General features: G+C 45.7%; 1 protein-coding gene across 1 annotated transcript in view; it reads right to left on the reverse strand.

Annotated features, from left to right (window-relative positions):
* The window catches only part of LOC134348282 (carboxy-terminal domain RNA polymerase II polypeptide A small phosphatase 1-like), a 46088-nt gene that overhangs the window by 23633 nt on the left and 4282 nt on the right, over positions 1-18173 (reverse strand). The window contains exon 2 of the mRNA XM_063051418.1: positions 3954-4111. Coding sequence (XP_062907488.1) covers positions 3954-4111 — 158 coding nt within the window. The remainder of the gene's footprint in view (positions 1-3953; positions 4112-18173) is intronic.

Raw genomic sequence — 18173 nt, forward strand, 5'->3', positions numbered from 1 at the left:
AGGAAGGGGTTAGATTGATCTTGGAGTAGGTTAAAGGGTTGGCACAACATTGTGGGCCAAAGGTCCTGTACTGTGCTGTTATTTAGTATATTCAGCTGCCACAAAACAAACTTCACAACCTACAAGTCAGTGATTACAAATCTGATCCTGAATCTTTCTCGCCCTGCCCTCCCTGTTCCTCAAATCAATCATCACCACACACAACAGGAACAGTCCCTTCAGCCCATCAGGTCTACGTTTCCATCTGTATATTAACCCCTTCTCTCCCACTTGGTTCCATAAACTACAATTTGTGCTGGCATTGGAGAGGGCCGAGAGGATATTCGTGAGAAAAATGCCAGGAATGAAAGGGTTAATGTATGAGGAGCATTTGATGGCTCCAGGCCTGTACTCACTGGAGTTTAGAAGAATGGGGGTGGGGGGGATCTCATTGAAACCTATCGAATATTGAAAGGCCTAGATAGAGTGGACGTGGAGACGATGTTTCCTATAATGGAAGAGTCTAGGATCAGAGGGCTTCAGAATACAACAGAGATGAGGAGGAATTTTTTAGCCAGAGGGTGGTGAATTTATGAAATTCATTGCCACAGATGGCCATGGAGACCAAGTTATTGGATATATCGAAGCAGTGGTTGATAGGTTCTTGATTTTAAAGATTTTATTGTGATCCCCTCCAAGCTGATCACCAAACTTTGCCACCTTGGTATCAGCTCATCCCTCTGCAATTGGACCTTGCACTTTCTGACTAACAGACCCCAATCAGTTAAGTTAGACAACCTCTCCTCCTCCACTCTCACCCTGAACACCAGCGTGCCTCAAGGCTGTGTGCTGAGCCCTCTTCTGTACTCCCTTTTCACCTATGACTGCGTTCCTGTACATGGTTCTAACTCTATAATCAAGTTTGCAGACAACACCATAGTGGTTGGCCTGATCAGAGGGGATGACGAGACGGCCTACAGGGATGAGGTCCAGCACCTGGCCACGTGGTGTGCTGACAACAACCTGACCCTTAACACTCAGAAGACCAAGGAGATCATTGTGGACTTCAGGCACGCCAGGAGCCACACTCACGTCCCCATCTACATCAATGGAGCTGTAGTGGAGCGTGTATCAAGCTTCAAATTCCTTGGTGTCCACATTTCCGAGGATTTCACCTGGTCCCTGAACTCCTCCATCCTGATCGAAAAGGTGCAACGGCGCCTTTATTTCCTGTGGAGCATCAAGAAAGCTAACCTCTGTCCCAGGATACTGATGGACTTTTACTGCTGTACTATTGAGAGCATACTCACCAACTGCATCTCAGTGTGGTATGGCAATTGTCCTGTATCAGACCGCAAATTGCCCACCATTGAGAACATCTACCATAACACTGCCTGGGCAGGGCGAAAAGCTTTATCAAGGATGCATCTCACCCTAACCATGGACTTTTTACTCTCCTCCCGTCCGGTAGGTGCTACAGGAGACTCCGCTCCCGCACCAGCAGGCACAGGAAGAGCTTCTTCCTTGAGGCTGTGACCCTGCTGAACCTCTCATCACAGTGCTAAGCAGTATTGCACCCATATTGTACTGTCTCGGTACTTCTATATTTATGTGCTGTAGCACTTACTTTTTATTCACAGTTATTTTGTAAATAACACTACCTTTGCATTTCTGGTCAGATGCCAACTGCATTTCATTGGCTTTTTATCTGTACTCAGCACAATGACAATAAAGTTGAATCTAATCTAATCTAAAGGTGTCAAAGGTTACAGGAAGAAGGCAGGGGAACAGAGTTGAGAGGGATAATAAATCAGCCATGATGGAATTGCAGAGCAGATTCGATGGACCAAATAGCCTAATTCTGCTCCTGTGTCTTTCGGTTTCATTCTCGTTCCATTTACCCAGCTATAGGAAGGAAGTCGTTAACCTGGAATGGGTGTAGAAAAAAATTCACGAGGATATTATCATGACATGAGAGCTTGAATCGCAAGGAGAGATTAGATAGTGACTGCTTTCTGTGGAGTGTAGGAGACCGAGAGGTGACCTCATGGAGGTTTATAAAACCATGGGGGACATGGATAAAATGGTTAGTAACGGTCTTTACCCCAGGACATGGGAATCTAAAATCAGGGGGCACAGGTTTATGGTGAAAGGGGAAAGATTTAAATGAGACTAGCTTTGGCAGTCTTAAGACCATAAGACCACATGACCACAAGACATAGGCTATTCAGTCCATCAAGTATGTTCTGCCATGTGTTCATGCTGATTTATTTTCCTTCTCAACTTCATTCCCCTGCCTTCTCCCCATAACCTTTGATGCCCTGACTATTCAAGAACAATTAAACCTCTGCTTTAAATACACCCAATGACTTGGCTGGTCAGCATGGACAGGTTGAGCCAAAGGGTCAGTTTCCAGGCTGTGTACCCTGTCTCTGTCTCTCTAAAATGTGGTAAATTGGATTACTATTGTCACGCGTACTGAGGTACAGTGAAACTTTGTATTGCATACCTTTCGAACAGATCAATTCATTACATAGTGCTTTGAGGTAGTACAAGGAAAAAAACTATAACAGTGTTGCAGTTACAGAGAAGGTGCAGTGCAGATAGACAATAAGGTGCAAGGTCCCCAACAACACCTCCCCATCTCCATGCCCCAAATCCCCCAGGAGCTCTTTCTATGCATAACAGCATGGACAGCATAGAGAGCTACCAAAGAAATCAGTGGGATATAGATCAGTTGCAGTATGGGCAGAGAAGTGGCAAATGGAGTTTAATCCAGGCAAATGTGAGATGTTGCACTTTGGGAGCGCTAATGTTAGGGGAAAGTACACGATTAATGGCAGGACCCTTAACTGTGTTGATGTACAGAGGGATCTTGGGGTCCAAGTCGACAGCTCCCTGGAAGTAGATAGAGTGGAGAAGGTATATGGCATTCAGACTTCACTGGTCAGGACATGGAGTACAAGAGTGAAGAAGCCACGTTACAGTGTATATAAAGTTGAGCTGCACTGGAACTATTGGGCGCAGTTCTGATCACCGCGTCACTGGATGTGGGAGCTTTGGACAGGGTGCAGAAGTGGTTCACCAGGATGCTGCCTAGACTAGAGGGCAAGGGCTACAAGGAAAGGCCTAAGCCAGGGGTGTTTTCTCTGGAACGGAAGAGGCTGAGGGGACACCTGGCGGAAGCTTATAAAATTATGAGAGGCGTAGATAGAGTAGACAGTGTTTTCTCCAGGGTAGAAATACAAAATAAAACAGAACCTGGGGTTAAGCTGAGAGGGGTAAAGGGGGAACATTCAGAATCGTACTCCCGGGGAATGAGGTTCAAGGAATGTCAAGTATTAGAGTACAAAAGGTGGGAGGGGAAAGCTTAAAGGGCATGTGTGGGACAAATGTTTGTTTATTTTTACACAGAGACTGGTGGTAGAAACAGATACAATTGTGGTGTTTAAGAGGCTGTTAAATAGACACATGAATTTGCAGGGAATGGAGCAGATGGCTCCTATAATGGGTGAGTCTAGGACCAGAGGGCACAGCCTCAGAGTAGGAGGACAACCCTTTAGAACAGAGATGAGAAGGGTGGTGAAACTGTGGAATTCATTGCCAGAGATGGCTGTGGAGGACAAGTCATTGGGTATATTTAAAGCTAAGGCTGATAGTAAGGGCAGCAAAGGTTACAAGGAGAAAGTGGGAGAATGGAGTTGAGAGGGAAAAGAAATCGGCCGTGATGGAAAAATACAGAAGACTCGATGGACCGAGTAGTCTCATTCTGCTCCATGGAGATGGACAGGCAGAAGAGGCGTAGTTTAATTTGGGATTAATTTCAGCACAGACATTGTGGGCCAAATCGCCTGTTACAGTGGTGTCTGGTTGTGTGTTCCACATTCAAACCCCTTCCCTGTGGTTCCCATGCCCTGCCCAGACACGGGGTGGGGGGTGGAGTTGTGGGAGGGATTGAGCAGCGTGTGTCCTACCTTACTGCTGTTGTTCTTGCCGTCGACCAACAGAGGAGTGTTGTTATCACTGCCGCCCAGGGTCTGGCCGCCATCGTCCTCAGTCTTGGAGATGCAGCAGAAGAGGGCGCGTAGGAGGCCGTGTCGGTGCGACTTCTTGCCGGAGACAGGCAGGGGGCCTGGAACCAAGGGCAATGCCAGCACAGTTAGGGGCAGATCAAACATCCCAAACCACATGGGCATCATGGGGAACCGCTTCATCCATTGAGTGCTCCCAGCATGCACCACACCGCACCACGCACACCACCCATTGGCGTTGGGCCAGGCCGATGAAAACCGGCCTATCGAGTGCTCCCAGCATGCACCACACCGCGCCACGCACACCACCCATTGGCGTTGGGCCAGGATGATGGAAACCGGCCTACCGAGTGCTCCCAGCATGCATTGGCTTCGGCCATTCTCACCCCCCACTGGCCAACCGTGGAACTGCAGGTGGCTGGACTGAGGTCAACACCTGTAATGTCCCTTGGTGGCCAACCCCCAATTCAGCCAGAATGCACTGCAGGTGGCAAAACATGACACCTTGGGGTGAAATGCAGGACTGGTGAGCTAGAGGAAGATAATTAAGCCCCTTGATTCACCAGGACATTCCTCAATATGTGCACCAAACCCACAAACCCACTAACATCCCAAGGCACAGAAGCAGTAATGACCTCAGGTATTTGGTGACAGAGCATTGCTCCTCCCGCCCACCCCGAGGGGTCCATTTTGTGTCTGTTCCTGTGAGATGTGACATTTTATTGGAGAGCTGAAAACAGCCAACATGTTGATCTTCCTTGCTCACAACTTGATCCAGTAGGGGTGTTAGTCCAACTTTTCCGCAGTCCCAAACAAGGTCCAAGTAAAAAAAAAAGTCCCCTGTTAATCAATCCATGCTCCACTTGGTACACAGAACACTACAGCACACGACAAGCCCTTCAGCTTACAATGCTGTGCCAAATTTTTAGCCCATTCTAAGATCAATCTAATCCTTCCCATCCATATAGTTCTATCATCCAAGTGCCTACCACCAATGCTGGCTGCAAGTTTCATGCACCCACCACCATGCAAAAAACAAAACACCTGACATTTCTCCTCCCTCCCCTATACTTCCCTCTAATTACCTTAAAAGTATGCCTCTTGTATTAGCGATTTCCACCCTGGGAGAAAGTCTCTGGCTAGCCATTCAACCAATACCTCTTATCATCTTGTACACCTCTATCAAGTTGCCTCCCATCCTCCTCCACTTCAAAGAGAAAAACCTTAACTTCCACAACCTATCCTCATAAGACATGCTCTCGAATTCAGGCAGCATCCTGGTAAGCCTCCTCCGCACCTGTGTTTCCAACTCCACCTGGGGGAAGTGGAGGTGCGGGTGGGGACGTCAGCTGGGGTTTCCCATCCAAGATGGTCCCATTTGCCTGCATTTGGCCCATACCCCTCAAAGTCTTTCCTATCCATTCACCTGCCCTACTGTCTTTTAAAAGTTGTTATTGTACTCAACCACTTCCTCTGGCAGCTCGTTCCACATAGATACACACCTTTGTGTAAGAAATGAATCCATATTCTACTTGACAAGAGCACTTCCTAGGAAGTCACAACAACCTAGGCATCCTCCTGCTTACTGCCCCACTTTGGAAGAGGTAGGGGATGGGATTGGAGAGGAGACAGTCTCCCTGGTTATCTCAAGGTTCAATGGACTCTGTACAAATCCTCGCACAGACCTTGGACCTTCTGCTGTGTGTATCCTGCTATTACACCGGGTGGGGCGCCTCCCCCACCGGTCATTTACCGTAGTTTGGCACTAACTAATCTATTTAATGAGTGTTCAGGGACCTTTGGGCTGGGGAGGGTTGGTTAAAGATAGATTAGCTTTATTTGACAACACGTACATCAAGACATACAGTGAAATGCATCCTTTGCATAAACAGCCATCACAATCCGAGAAATGTGCTGGGGGCGGCTTGCAAGTGGCCGTGTCATGCCCCCACACCAAGTGGCAAGCCCACATCTCACTATCCCTGACCCCCACCCGTACGTCTTTGGAATGTGGGATCCTTGAAGGCGGTGACTGGAACTGAATCTGGGTTGCGTTGCACAAAGCACGACGCTCCCATGCCACCCGACAAAGTCACATGAAATTTGGTGGTTAGTGGAACAAAGCGAGGTGGATGTGGGACAAGAAACAAGAGTCCACAAGGCAACGTAGGGGTAGTTTCAGCGGCGCAGCGGGTAGTCACCCACTCACAGCTCCGGAGAACCCGGTTCGATCCCGACCTCTGGCGGTGTGGTGTGGAGTCTGTGACAGAGTGGGTTTCCCCCAGCTGATCCGGTTTCCTCCCACATTCCAAAGGCGTATACTTTAGGAGGTAGATTGCCCCTGGGATGCAGACAAGGGGTAAAACCTGAGAGTGTCCATGGGAATGTGGGGAGAGTAAAACAAGTGATTCATATTTAGTACAGTTCAATGGACAGAAGGGCCTGCTTCTCTGCTGTACATTAGGAGCAGAATTAGGCCATTTGGCCCATCAAGTCTGCTCTACCATTCAATCATGGTGGATTTATTTTCTGTTTCTACTTCTAGCAACCTCTGCTTTAAGTATACCCAATGAGTTGGTCCCCACATCAAATTACACAGATTCACACCCTCTGGCTAGAGGTTGTTCCTCATCTGTTTGTTTATTTATTTAGAGAGATCATGTGGAACAGGCCCTGCTGTCCCAACGAGCCACACTGCCCAGAAATCCACCTATTTAACCCTTGTCCATTCACAGGAAAATTTACAGTGACCAGCTAGCCTACTAACACATACAACTGTGGGAGGAAACCAGAGTAACAAGCAGATACTCTTGCGGTCACAGGGAGAACGTACAGATTCATCACAGATGACTTCAGAATTCCATCGCCAATGCCCCAAGCTGTAATAATGTCATGCTAACTGCTACACCACCTGTTCTAAAGGGGCACCATGGCATTCTGAGGCTTTGCTCTCTGGTCCTAGACTCTCCCGCTATTGGAAGTTTCCTCTCTGTATCCCCTCTACCTAGGACCTTCAATGTTCAAGGGGTTTCAATGAGATCCCTACTCATTCTTCTAAACTCCAGTAAATGCAGGCTCAGACTCATCAAAAACTCCTCATACCTTAACCCTTTCATTCTCGGGATGATTCTCGTGAACCTGCTCTGGGCCTTCTCCAAGTGCCAACGCATCTTTTCTTAGACAAGGGGCCCAAAACAGCTCACAGTGTTTCCAAAAATTCAGGAGGCATGGCAATCATAGAAACTTAGCTGTGTGGGTTCTGAATGAGCTCCCCCACAGAAGGAAGAGAGTGGTAGTAGATGGAGATTCTATTCTGAGGCTGTGCCCTCTGGTCCTAGACTCTCCCACCGTTGGAAATATCCTCTCCATGTCTAGACTTTCAATATTCAGTAGGTTTCAATGAGATCCCTGTTACTCTTTGTATTTAGTACACAGTAAGAGTCAGACACAGTATGACTGTATATTCATAGGGTCACAGAGCAGCACAGCAGAGGAACATGGCCTTTGGCCCATCCAGTGATAAATGTTTAGTGATAGACTTGGCTGGAAAACCAGCCATGATGTTAAAGGGATATCATCCCGAGCTGGCTGACATGGATTAGCAAAATTTCACAACACAGCAATATCAACATTAGCCCCGACAACATCAGAGCCAATAAGAAGCAAGGAGAGGATTCACCCTTTGTCATTATGACACAGATTACATTCACTGCTTGGTTTAACTTGGGTTTTTGGAATAGTTCAACGTTTTAGGAACAGCATCATCCCCTCTGCCATCACATTTCAGAATAGCTTACACTGCCCCACTGTTTCGCTTTCTTTGTACACTGCTAATTTATTAATACATATTTGTTGTTGCAAGGTAATTTTCAGTATTACATTGCACTGATGCGGAAAAGCAACAAATTTCACAACGTACGCTCGATGGCCACTTTATCAGATACCTAATGTAGTGGCCACTGAGTGTGTGTTCATGGCTTTCTGCTGCTGTAGCCCATCCACTTCAAGGTTTGACGTGTGTTGTGTGTTCAGAGATGCTTTTCTGCACCCTACTGTTGTAACATGTGGTTATTTGAGTTACTGTCACCTTCCTGTCAGTTTCAGCCAGTCTAGCCATTCTCCTCTGACCTCTCTCACCCACAGAACTGCCACTCACTGGATCTTTTCTTGTTTTTCGCACCATTCTCTATAAACTAGAAACTGTTGTGTGAGAAAATCCCAGTAGATCAGCTGTTCCATGGTCAAAGTACGTCACATTTCTTCCCCATTCTGATGTTTGGTCTGAACAACAAACGAACCTCTTGACCATGTCTGCATGCTTTTATGCATCGAGTTGCTGCTACGTGATTGGCTGATGAGACATTTTCACTGACAAGGTGTACAGGTGTATCTAATAAAGTGGCAACTGAGTGTATATTCCTTATTGTATTTGGTTTTATGGAAACCATTGAATACTGAAAGGCCTAGACAGACTGGCATGGAAAGAATGCTTCCAATAGTGAGAGAGTTTAGGACCAACACAATAGACAATAGGTGCAGGAGTAGGCCATTCAGCCCTTCAAGCCAACACCACCATTCACTGTGATCATGGCTGATCATCCACAATCAGTACCCCGTTCTTGCCTTCTCCCCATATCCCTTCACTCCGCTATCATTAAGAGCTCTATCTAACTGTTTTTTGAAAGAATCCAGAGAATTGGCCTCCACTGCCTTCTGAGGGCTGAGGGCACAGCCCCAGAATAGAGACGAGGAGGAATTTCTTTAGTCAGAGGGCAGTGAATATGTGGAATTCATTGCCACAGACAGTTGTGGATAATAAGTCATTGGCTATATTTAAAGCGGAGGTTGATAGGTTCATGATTAGTAAGAGCGTCAAAGCTTACAGCGAGATGGCAGGAGAATGGGGTTGAGAGGTAAAGTAAATCAACCGTGATTGAGTGGTGAAGACATGATGGGCCAAATGGCCTAATTCTGCCCATATGACTTATCACATTATTTCCCCTAAGTTGTGTAGGCGCACGGCCTCGCAGCGACTAAAATGCCCCCGTGCACGTAGCCTTTGTTGCTGTGCAGCTGGAATTAAGACAGATGAGAAAAAGTTTATGAAATGTGAAAGATTTTCTTTGTCTTTCAGTACACCCTTCATTAATAAAATCAAAAGTATGTGATTTTTCAATTTTCATTCTAAATATTCATAGTATGCAAATTACCAAAAAAACATTTAAAGTCCAGTACAGTTTGCAGGATATGTAAAACTCTTCTGCTCAGGGCAATGGTTGGTCCACGGAGTATTAGAGGGAACGTTGGTCTTAAGGTAATTTATAGAAGCTTTTGCATCTTACACTGTACTGCTGCCACAAATCAACAAATTTCACTACATATGTCAGTGATAATAAAGCCGATTCTGGCAGAGGTTCCTACAGGGGCTTATCAGAGGGACAGCCCTCACAGGAGAGACTTAGCAGGGCATGCCAAAGTCAGGGCGAAGGGCACAAGGAGAATGTAGAGAAGATAAACAGCAGATATCATGAAGGATTCTTGGCATTAACAGAGGGATCATGGGGACCCTGTGCTACAGGTCAAACTGTATCTGAAACAACCGCACAGTGAGGAGAGTTTGAAGGGGAGGTTACAGCAATCATGTTGAGAGGAGATTGGTGGTGGGGGGATTGTTGTTGAAGGAGGGTTGCTAGCAGTCATGGGGAGGGGGTGTGAGGAAAACATAGAACATACCACAGTACAACACAGGAATGTACACAATGTAGTTCCGAACCAATTAAATTAGTAATCAAATGGACAACTAATCTCTTCTGTCTTCACAATGTCCATATCCTTCCATTTTCCTCACATTCATGTACCTACCTAAAAGTCTCTTAAAATCTCTGATGTTTCTGCCTCTACCAGCACCCCAGGCACCCACCACTGTGTAAAAAAACTGCCCCTCACATCTCCTTTGAAATTACCCCCCCGCCCAGACACACACCTTAAATGCATGCCCTCTGGTATGAGATATTTTTTAACCCTGGGAAAAATATACTTCCTTTCAACTATCTGTGTCTTTCATGATCTCATAAACCTCTATCAGATCTCTCTCTAGCTTCCGCTGCTCCAGAGAATTCGCCCAGCCTCTCATTACAGCACGTGCCCTCTAATCCAGGCAACATCCTGAAGGAGAGATGTTGGCAGCACGGCCGAGCTTCTCCCTGCCCCAGGAAGCCACTGCCTCTTCCACTTCCACGCCTGTTCTGTTAATCCTTTCCCCTTTTGCCATAACCTGTGCCCTTTGGATCTTGATTCACTATCTCTAGGAAAACGACTGTGTGAATTCACCCTATCTATCTACACCATTCATCTGAAGGACAATCAAAACCCACGTCCTAATTCAAAGATCTTGTTCAAAGTGGATTTTCATTCTTTGAAATACCAGTGGGATTTTAGCAACAAAGGTACTTCATAAGTTTTGGTAATTGTTGTAATTAGACTCAGTATCCTGCGGTCAGGGGTGAGGTGGGGCACAGGGAGGTCACAATTCCCAGCCTCCTGCTCACAGGCTACGTTCAATAATTTTTGCAGCTGTGCATAGACATAGAATACATGCCTTTCAGCCCACAATGTTCTGCTAACCCTTAAACCTACTCCAATAACAAAGTAACCCTTCCCTTCCACATAGCCCTCTGTTTTTCTATCACCCATGTGCCTACCTAAGAGTGTCTTTAATGTCCCTCACGTACCTGCCTCTACCACCACCCCTGGCAGTGCGTTCCATGCACCCACCTCCCTCTGTGTAAAACAATCCTACTTCCAACGTCCCCCCAATACTTTCCCCTAATCATGTAACATTATGCCCCTCGCATTAGCCATTTCTGCTCTGGGAAAAAGTCTTTGGCTGTCCACTCGATCATTTTGTACACCTCCATCAAGTCACCTCTCATCCTTGATTGATAGAGGATTGGGAAAACAGCAATAAAGACTAATAGATAAGAGAGGGAAAAAGGTGCATTCTGCAGACTGATGTAATTGTGATGTCACTTGAAATAAACGACCCAGAGCGCTGGTGGAAGCAGATTTAGTGGAATTTTTCTGAAGCTCTCAATACACTGTCCCACCACACACGCCCAGGGATAAAGACAGAGCAGAGTAGTGGACTCAGTCCAATACAATACAGGGACATCTCTCCCCACCATTGATGGTACCTACATGAGGCACTGCCTCACGGAGGCAACTTATGTCATCAAATACCTCCATCATCCCGGCCAGGCCATCTTCTCACAGTTACCCTCAGGCAGGGGGTACAGAAGCCTGAAGTCCCACAACACCACACTGAAGAGCAGCTACACTCCCTGCAACCATCTGGGTCTTCAACCCAATCACTACAGCTTGGCAACATCATGGCTAGTTTCCACTAAACTGGACTTTGTATGTATTTTTGTTTTAATTGTGTTCTTTCTCGTAAAATACAAACATACATTATACACAAACAAGAAAATTGGCAGGTGCTGGAAATCCAAGCAACACACACAAAATGCTGGAGGAACTCAGCAGGCCAGGCAGCATCTATGGAAAAGAGTACACATTTCGGGCTGAGACCCTACTGTTTGTTCTGAACGTTGCTTATCCGATGCTCTGTGTCTGTGATGCTGCTGCAGGCAAGTTATTCACTGCATCTGTACATTAATGTACTTTTGCAGATGATAATAACCTTGACTTTAAATCTGAAGCTCCCTCTACACTGTCCCATCACACACTCCCAGGGTCAGACACAGGGTGAAGCTCCCTCTATACTGTCCCATCACACACTCTTGGGGTTAGACACAGAGTGAAGCTCCCTCTACACCATCCCATCACACACTCTCAGGGTCAGACACAGAGTGAAGCTCCCTCTACACCGTCCCATCACACACTCCCAGGGTCAGACACAGAGTGAAGCTCCCTCTACACCATCCCATCACACACTCCCAGGGTCAGACACAGAGTGAAGCTCCCTCTACACCATCCCATCACACACTCCTGGGGTCAGACACAGGGTGAAGTTCCCTCTACACTGTCCCATACACACACTCCTGGGGTCAGACACAGAGTAAAGCTCCCTCTACACTATCCCATCACACACTCCTGGGGTCAGACACAGAGTGAAACTCCCCCTACACCATCCCATCACACACTCCCAGGGTCAGACACAGGGTGAAGTTCCCTCTACACTGTCCCATCACATACTCCCAGGTTCAGACACAGAATGAGGCTTCCTCTACACCATCCCATCACACACCCAGCTGGGCGTGTGACCACACACAAGACACTGCTACCTGCTGGTGTTTGCACATGGTACACTCAATGTTACAATGATCAGCACACAGTGTGTGATTGAGACGTCCATCGTTCCAAACACAGTCTGTGCACAGCAGGGTTGGAAATGGCCATTACTCACAATATCACGCCAACAAAGCATGTACAAAGAGTAGAAGAGGGTCAGACCAGACCATGTAATAGTCAAACAACATACAATGATTCATTGTAAAACACCGGGGTTCGTTACTGGCCGGGACGAGTCCAGAAGGGATGGAGGTCACAGGGTGTGGGAGCTAACAGGGGAATTCAATCTGTCTTTCTTCTGTGACAAAAGGCTGGTCTGCCGTACATCAAGTGAGGAGACTACAAGACCATAAGACATAGGAACATAATTAGGCTGTTCAGCCCATCATGGCTAATTTATTATCCCTCTCAACCTCGTTTTCCTGCCTTCTCCCCATAACCTTTGACACCCTTACTAGTAAAGAACCTATCAAGCTCTGCTTTAAATACTCTCAACGACTTGGCCTCTACAGCCATCTGTGGTCATGAATTCCACAGACTCACCTTCCTCTGGCTAAAGAAATTCCTCATCTCAGTTCTAAAGAACGTCCTTCTATTCTGAGGTTGAGTTCTCTGGTCCTAGACTCCCCCACTATAAGAGACATCCTCTCCACATCCATTCTGTTTAGGCCTTTAAATATTCAATAGGTTTTAATGAGACCCCTGCCCCCCCCCCCAATTCTCCTCAAATGTATTAAGTACAGGCTCACAGCCAAACACTCCTCATACATTAATCCTTACATAGAACATTTCAGCAGTTACAGGCTCTTCAACCCGCAATGCTGTGCCAACCCTTTTAATGTACTCCAAAATCAATCTAACCCTTCCCTCCCACATAGCCCTCCATTTTTTTTAATCCATATGGCTAACAGTCTCTTTAGTGTCCCTAATGTATCTACTTCTACCATCACCCCGGCAGTGTATTCCACCTCTCACTTCCCCCCATCACCTTAAAATGACGCCCCTTCATATTAGCCATTTCCACCCTGGGAAAAAGTCTCTGGCTGTCCACTCAACCTACGCTTCTTATTATCTTGTACATCTCTATCAAGTCAACTCTCATCCTCCTTCACTCCAAAGAGAGCCCTAGCTCACTCAACTTATCCTCCTCATCAAACATGCTCTCCAATCCAGGCAGCATCCTGGTACATCTCCTCTGCATCCTCTCTAAAGCTTCCACATCCTTCCTATAATGAGGAGACCAGAACCGAATACCTCTAATCAGGGTTTTCTAGAGCTGCAACATTACCTTGCAGCTCTTGAACTCAATCCGTTGACTAATGAAGGCCAATATAGATCCTGCTACATCTCAGTCTCCGGGCTCTGACTGGTGCTTGATTACACCACAACCCATGGGATGACAAAGAAGCCTCTCAGCCAGCTGGTCTCACCCCATCACAGATATTCCCTTCATCCTATCCATCCATCCATCCCACCTTCTCTGCAACTCAAAACTAATTTGATTTCCAACTTCTCCATCTCACACTAGAAATGTTAACTGTTTTTCTTTCTACAGACCCTTTGTCAAACTGGTGAAAGTTTCCAGAAATGTTTTTTTTTAGCATTAGTCCATGGCAAACTATTATTCTAGCTAGTACAATCACCCCACATCTGGACCATAGCTTTCCATACCCCTCCCATCCATAAACCTATCCAAACCTGTATTAAGTGTTGCAATTGAACCCGCATCCATCACTTCCACTGGCAGTTCGTTCCCACAAAGTTTCCACTCATGCGCCCCTTAAATATTTCATCTTTCACCCTTAACCCATGACCTCTAGTTCTCGTCATGCTCAATCTCAGTGAAAGGAGCCTGCTTGCATTCATCCATTCTATATCCCTTATAATTTGGTATATCTCAAACAAATCCCTCCTCACTCTCCTAAACTGTGGGAAAAAGTCCTAACCTACTCAACCTTTCACTATCTCAGCTCCTCAAGTCCTTGTAAATTTCCTCTGTACTCTTTCAATCCTATGGATACCTTCCCTGTAGGTAGGTGACCATCTCAACACACCACTGTGCCTTTCACAGGATAGTGTTGTAGAGTAACACAGCACAGAAACAGACCAAGTGGTCCATAATGGCTGTAGCAACCTCCCTGCTAGTCCCATCAGCCCATAACCCTCCAAGCCCCTCCCCTCCAGGCACCTATCCAAGTGCCCCTTTAGTGTTGTAATTGTGCCCCGCCTTGACCACTTCCTCTGGCAGCTTATTCCAGGTACTCACTTTTTCTCTTAAATCTCTCCCCTCTTATCTTGTAGCTACACCCTAGTTTTTGACTCCCCAACAGTGGGGAAAAGTCTTTATCCATACCCCTCACATATAAACTTCTATGTGTACAAGGGGGAACATTTTGAAGGAGGAAACTATGGGGCGATGGGGAGATGTCAGACATAGTTTATTTTTCTCTGTACCCCTCAGGAATTTACAATCTTTTAAGAAGTCACCCCTCATTTTCCTACTCTCCAGACAATGAATATTCACCAAGTGGGAGGTCCTGGGCAAAGACTCAACCACAGGAATGCTCTAACCATTCCCCACCACCCCCAGCACTCTCACTCCAGGGAGAACGGTCCTGTAAAACAACAGCTGTGGGATTCATTGAACATGGAACAGTACAGGCCCTTTGGCCCATAATGTTGTGCTGACCTTTTAATCAATCTAACCCTTCTTTCCCACATAACCCTTTATCTTTCTTTCATCCATGTACCTATCAAAAAGTCTCTTAAATGTCTGTAAATTATCTGCCTCTATCACCACCCCTGGCAGAGCAATCCACATACCCAGCACTCCCTGTGGAAAAACACCTGACATTCCCCTGTACTTTCCTCCAATCACCTTAAAATTATGCAACCCTGGATTGGCCAATTCCTGGGAAAAGTCCCTGGCTGTCCATTCAGTCTGTGCTTCATCATCTTGTACACCTCTATCAAGTTGCCTCTCATCCTCCTTCCTACAAGGAGAAAAGCCCTACTTCCTCATTAGACATGCTCTCCATTCCAGGTAGCATCCTGGTAAATCTCCTCTACACCTTCTCCAACACCTCCACATCCTGCACCATGTCTTTCGGAGAGCAGGAAGGGCCTTTTTAACGTAACATTGCTGGGAAAAGGTGGTGTCTCAGATGGTGGAGCAATCTCACAGTGACAGTTTCAAGAACAGCCACTATTCCTTCAGCCAGTCAGTTCTTGAATCAACTAGCATAACCGGTATCACTGCCTCAGTGTAACAACACAATGACCACTTTGCACTAAAATGGACCATGTTTTTTTATTGTTCTAATTGTGTTTTCTTTATTTGAAATGTATATCATTTGTGTTTTTCTGGTGAATGATGTGCATCTGAAGCACTGACTGTGATGTTACTGCAAGCGAGTTTTTCATCGTACCTGTGCATACATGGACTTGTGAAACTGCCAGTTTAACACACACAAAGTGCTGGAGGGACTCGGCATGTCAGGTAGCATCTACGGAGAGGAATAAACAGTCCACATTGCGGGTCAAGGCCCTTTCTTGCCAATCCTGATATACGGTCTCATCCCGAAACATCAACTCATTATTCCCCTCCATTGGTGCTGCCTGACCTGCTGAGTTCCTCCAGCATTTTGTGTGTGTTACTCTGGATGACCAGCATCTGCAGAATCTTTTGTGTATGACTGGCAGGTCCGCTTTGACTTGGAGCTCAAGGCCCTGGAGTGGGGTTTGAACCCTGAACTTCGTCTCAGGTGACGCCCAGAGTCACAGAACTAAAGCCACAAGTGCCAGTTGTGGATAAAATGGAAGACCAACAGGAAACACATGGTGGAGTTACAGCGAAGTATTTACAATTAATTATCAGCAGGTTCAGGAATAGTTATTACCCTACAAGCAAAATCGTGAAGGATCCAACCCACCCTGCTAATGGGCAGTTTGTCCCACAACCATCAGGAAGGAGGCTAGGCAGCATCCATGCCAGGACCACCAGACTCAAAAACAGTTACTCCCCTGCAGCCAGCAGGCGAATCAATTCCTCAACCACCACCACATCATCATTTTCTGTTAAGAGTCAAGTTACGTAGAGATCCTGGTGTAGCTACTATCACTTCATGGGCACACAACCAGTCTAAGTATGTAACAGTTACTTGTACATTTGTTTTATAGGATTGCTTTATATTTATTGTGGTTTTTATGCTGCTTGAGTTTCTTATATGCTTCAGCGGATCCAAAGTAACCATTATTTAATTCTCCTCTACACTTGCGTACTGAAGAAACATAGAAAATAGGTGCAGGAGTAGGCCATTCGGCCCTTCAAGCCTGCACCGCCATTCAGTATGATCATGGCTGATCATCCAACTCAGAACCCTGTACCTGCCTTCCCTCCATACCCCCCAATCTCTTTAGCCACAAGGGCCATATCTAACTCTCTCTTATATATAGCCAATGAACTGACAATAACTAATCTTGAACCATCAGGCTCCCGAACCAGCGTGGATAAATTCACTCCCCTCAGCTCCGAACTGATTCTACAACCTACAGACTCTAATGCGTGTCCTCAGTATTATTTATTTACATAGTTTTATTGTTTGCACAATTTGTCTCCTTTTGTACATTAAGCTTTGCTTATGTACAGTTATTCATAAACTTCATTGTATTGATTTATTTTCCTGTAAATTCCTGCAAGAAAATGAACCTTAAGGTAGTATATGGTGGCACCACTAGGTTCAGGAACAGTTATTACCCCTCAACAATCAGGCTACTGAACTTCCATGGATAACTTCACTCACCCCAACACTAAACTGACTCCACAGCCTATAGACACACCTTCAATGACCCTACAACTCAGTATTCAGTTATTTACTTATTTATTACATTTTTTTTAATTGCAGAGTTTGTCTTCTTTTACACATTAGTTTGTCAGTGTTTATGAACAACTTTTCATAAATTCTATTGTATTTCTTTACTTTCCAGCAAATGCCTACAAGAAAATGAACCTCAATATATATGGTGACATATACATACTTGGATAATAAATTTACTTTTGACTATTAAACTCCAGGAACATTTGCATTCCTATATTGAACTGCATTTGCCCTTTCTCTGCCCAGTTTGTTGATGACTTCCTATTGTCTGTATCTGTTCCTCATCTGTTAACTTTTGCACTATATGCAAAATTCTAAAGCACCTAATCTACATTTAATCCAGAGATTACAATTGAATGGAAGAGAGCATATTAGGAGTTTAGGATGGACTAGATGGGCCCAAGGGTCTGTTTCTGTGCTGTAGAACTCTATGACTCTACAGGAATTGGGATGTTATGTTGATTGTTGTACAAGACATTGATGAGGACTAATTTGGAATATTGTGTGCAGTTCCAGATACCTATTGACAGGAAAGATATCTATTAGATTGAAAAAGTACAGAGAAAGTTTAAAAAGATGTTGTTGGAACTTGAAGATGTGCATTATAGGGAAAGGCCAGATAGAGTAAGATTTTATTCCCTGGAGCACAGGGGAATGAGGGGAGATTTGATAGAGTTATACAAGGCCTTGGTGAGACCACACCTGGAGTATTGTGGGCAGTTTTGGTCCCCTAATCTGAGGAAAGACATCCTTGCCATAGAGGGAGTACAAAGAAGGTTCACCAGATTGATTCCTGGGATGGCAGGACTTTCATATGAAGAAAGACTGGATGAACTGGGCTTGTACTCGTTAGAATTTAGAAGATTGAGGGGGGATCTGATTGAAACGCATAAGATCCTAAAGGGATTGGACAGGCTAGATGCAGGAAGATTGTTCCCGATGTTGGGGAAGTCCAGAACGAGGGGCCACAGTTTGA

The sequence above is a fragment of the Mobula hypostoma genome, chromosome 6, assembly GCF_963921235.1.
Source record: "Mobula hypostoma chromosome 6, sMobHyp1.1, whole genome shotgun sequence".
Taxonomy (NCBI): domain Eukaryota; kingdom Metazoa; phylum Chordata; class Chondrichthyes; order Myliobatiformes; family Myliobatidae; genus Mobula; species Mobula hypostoma.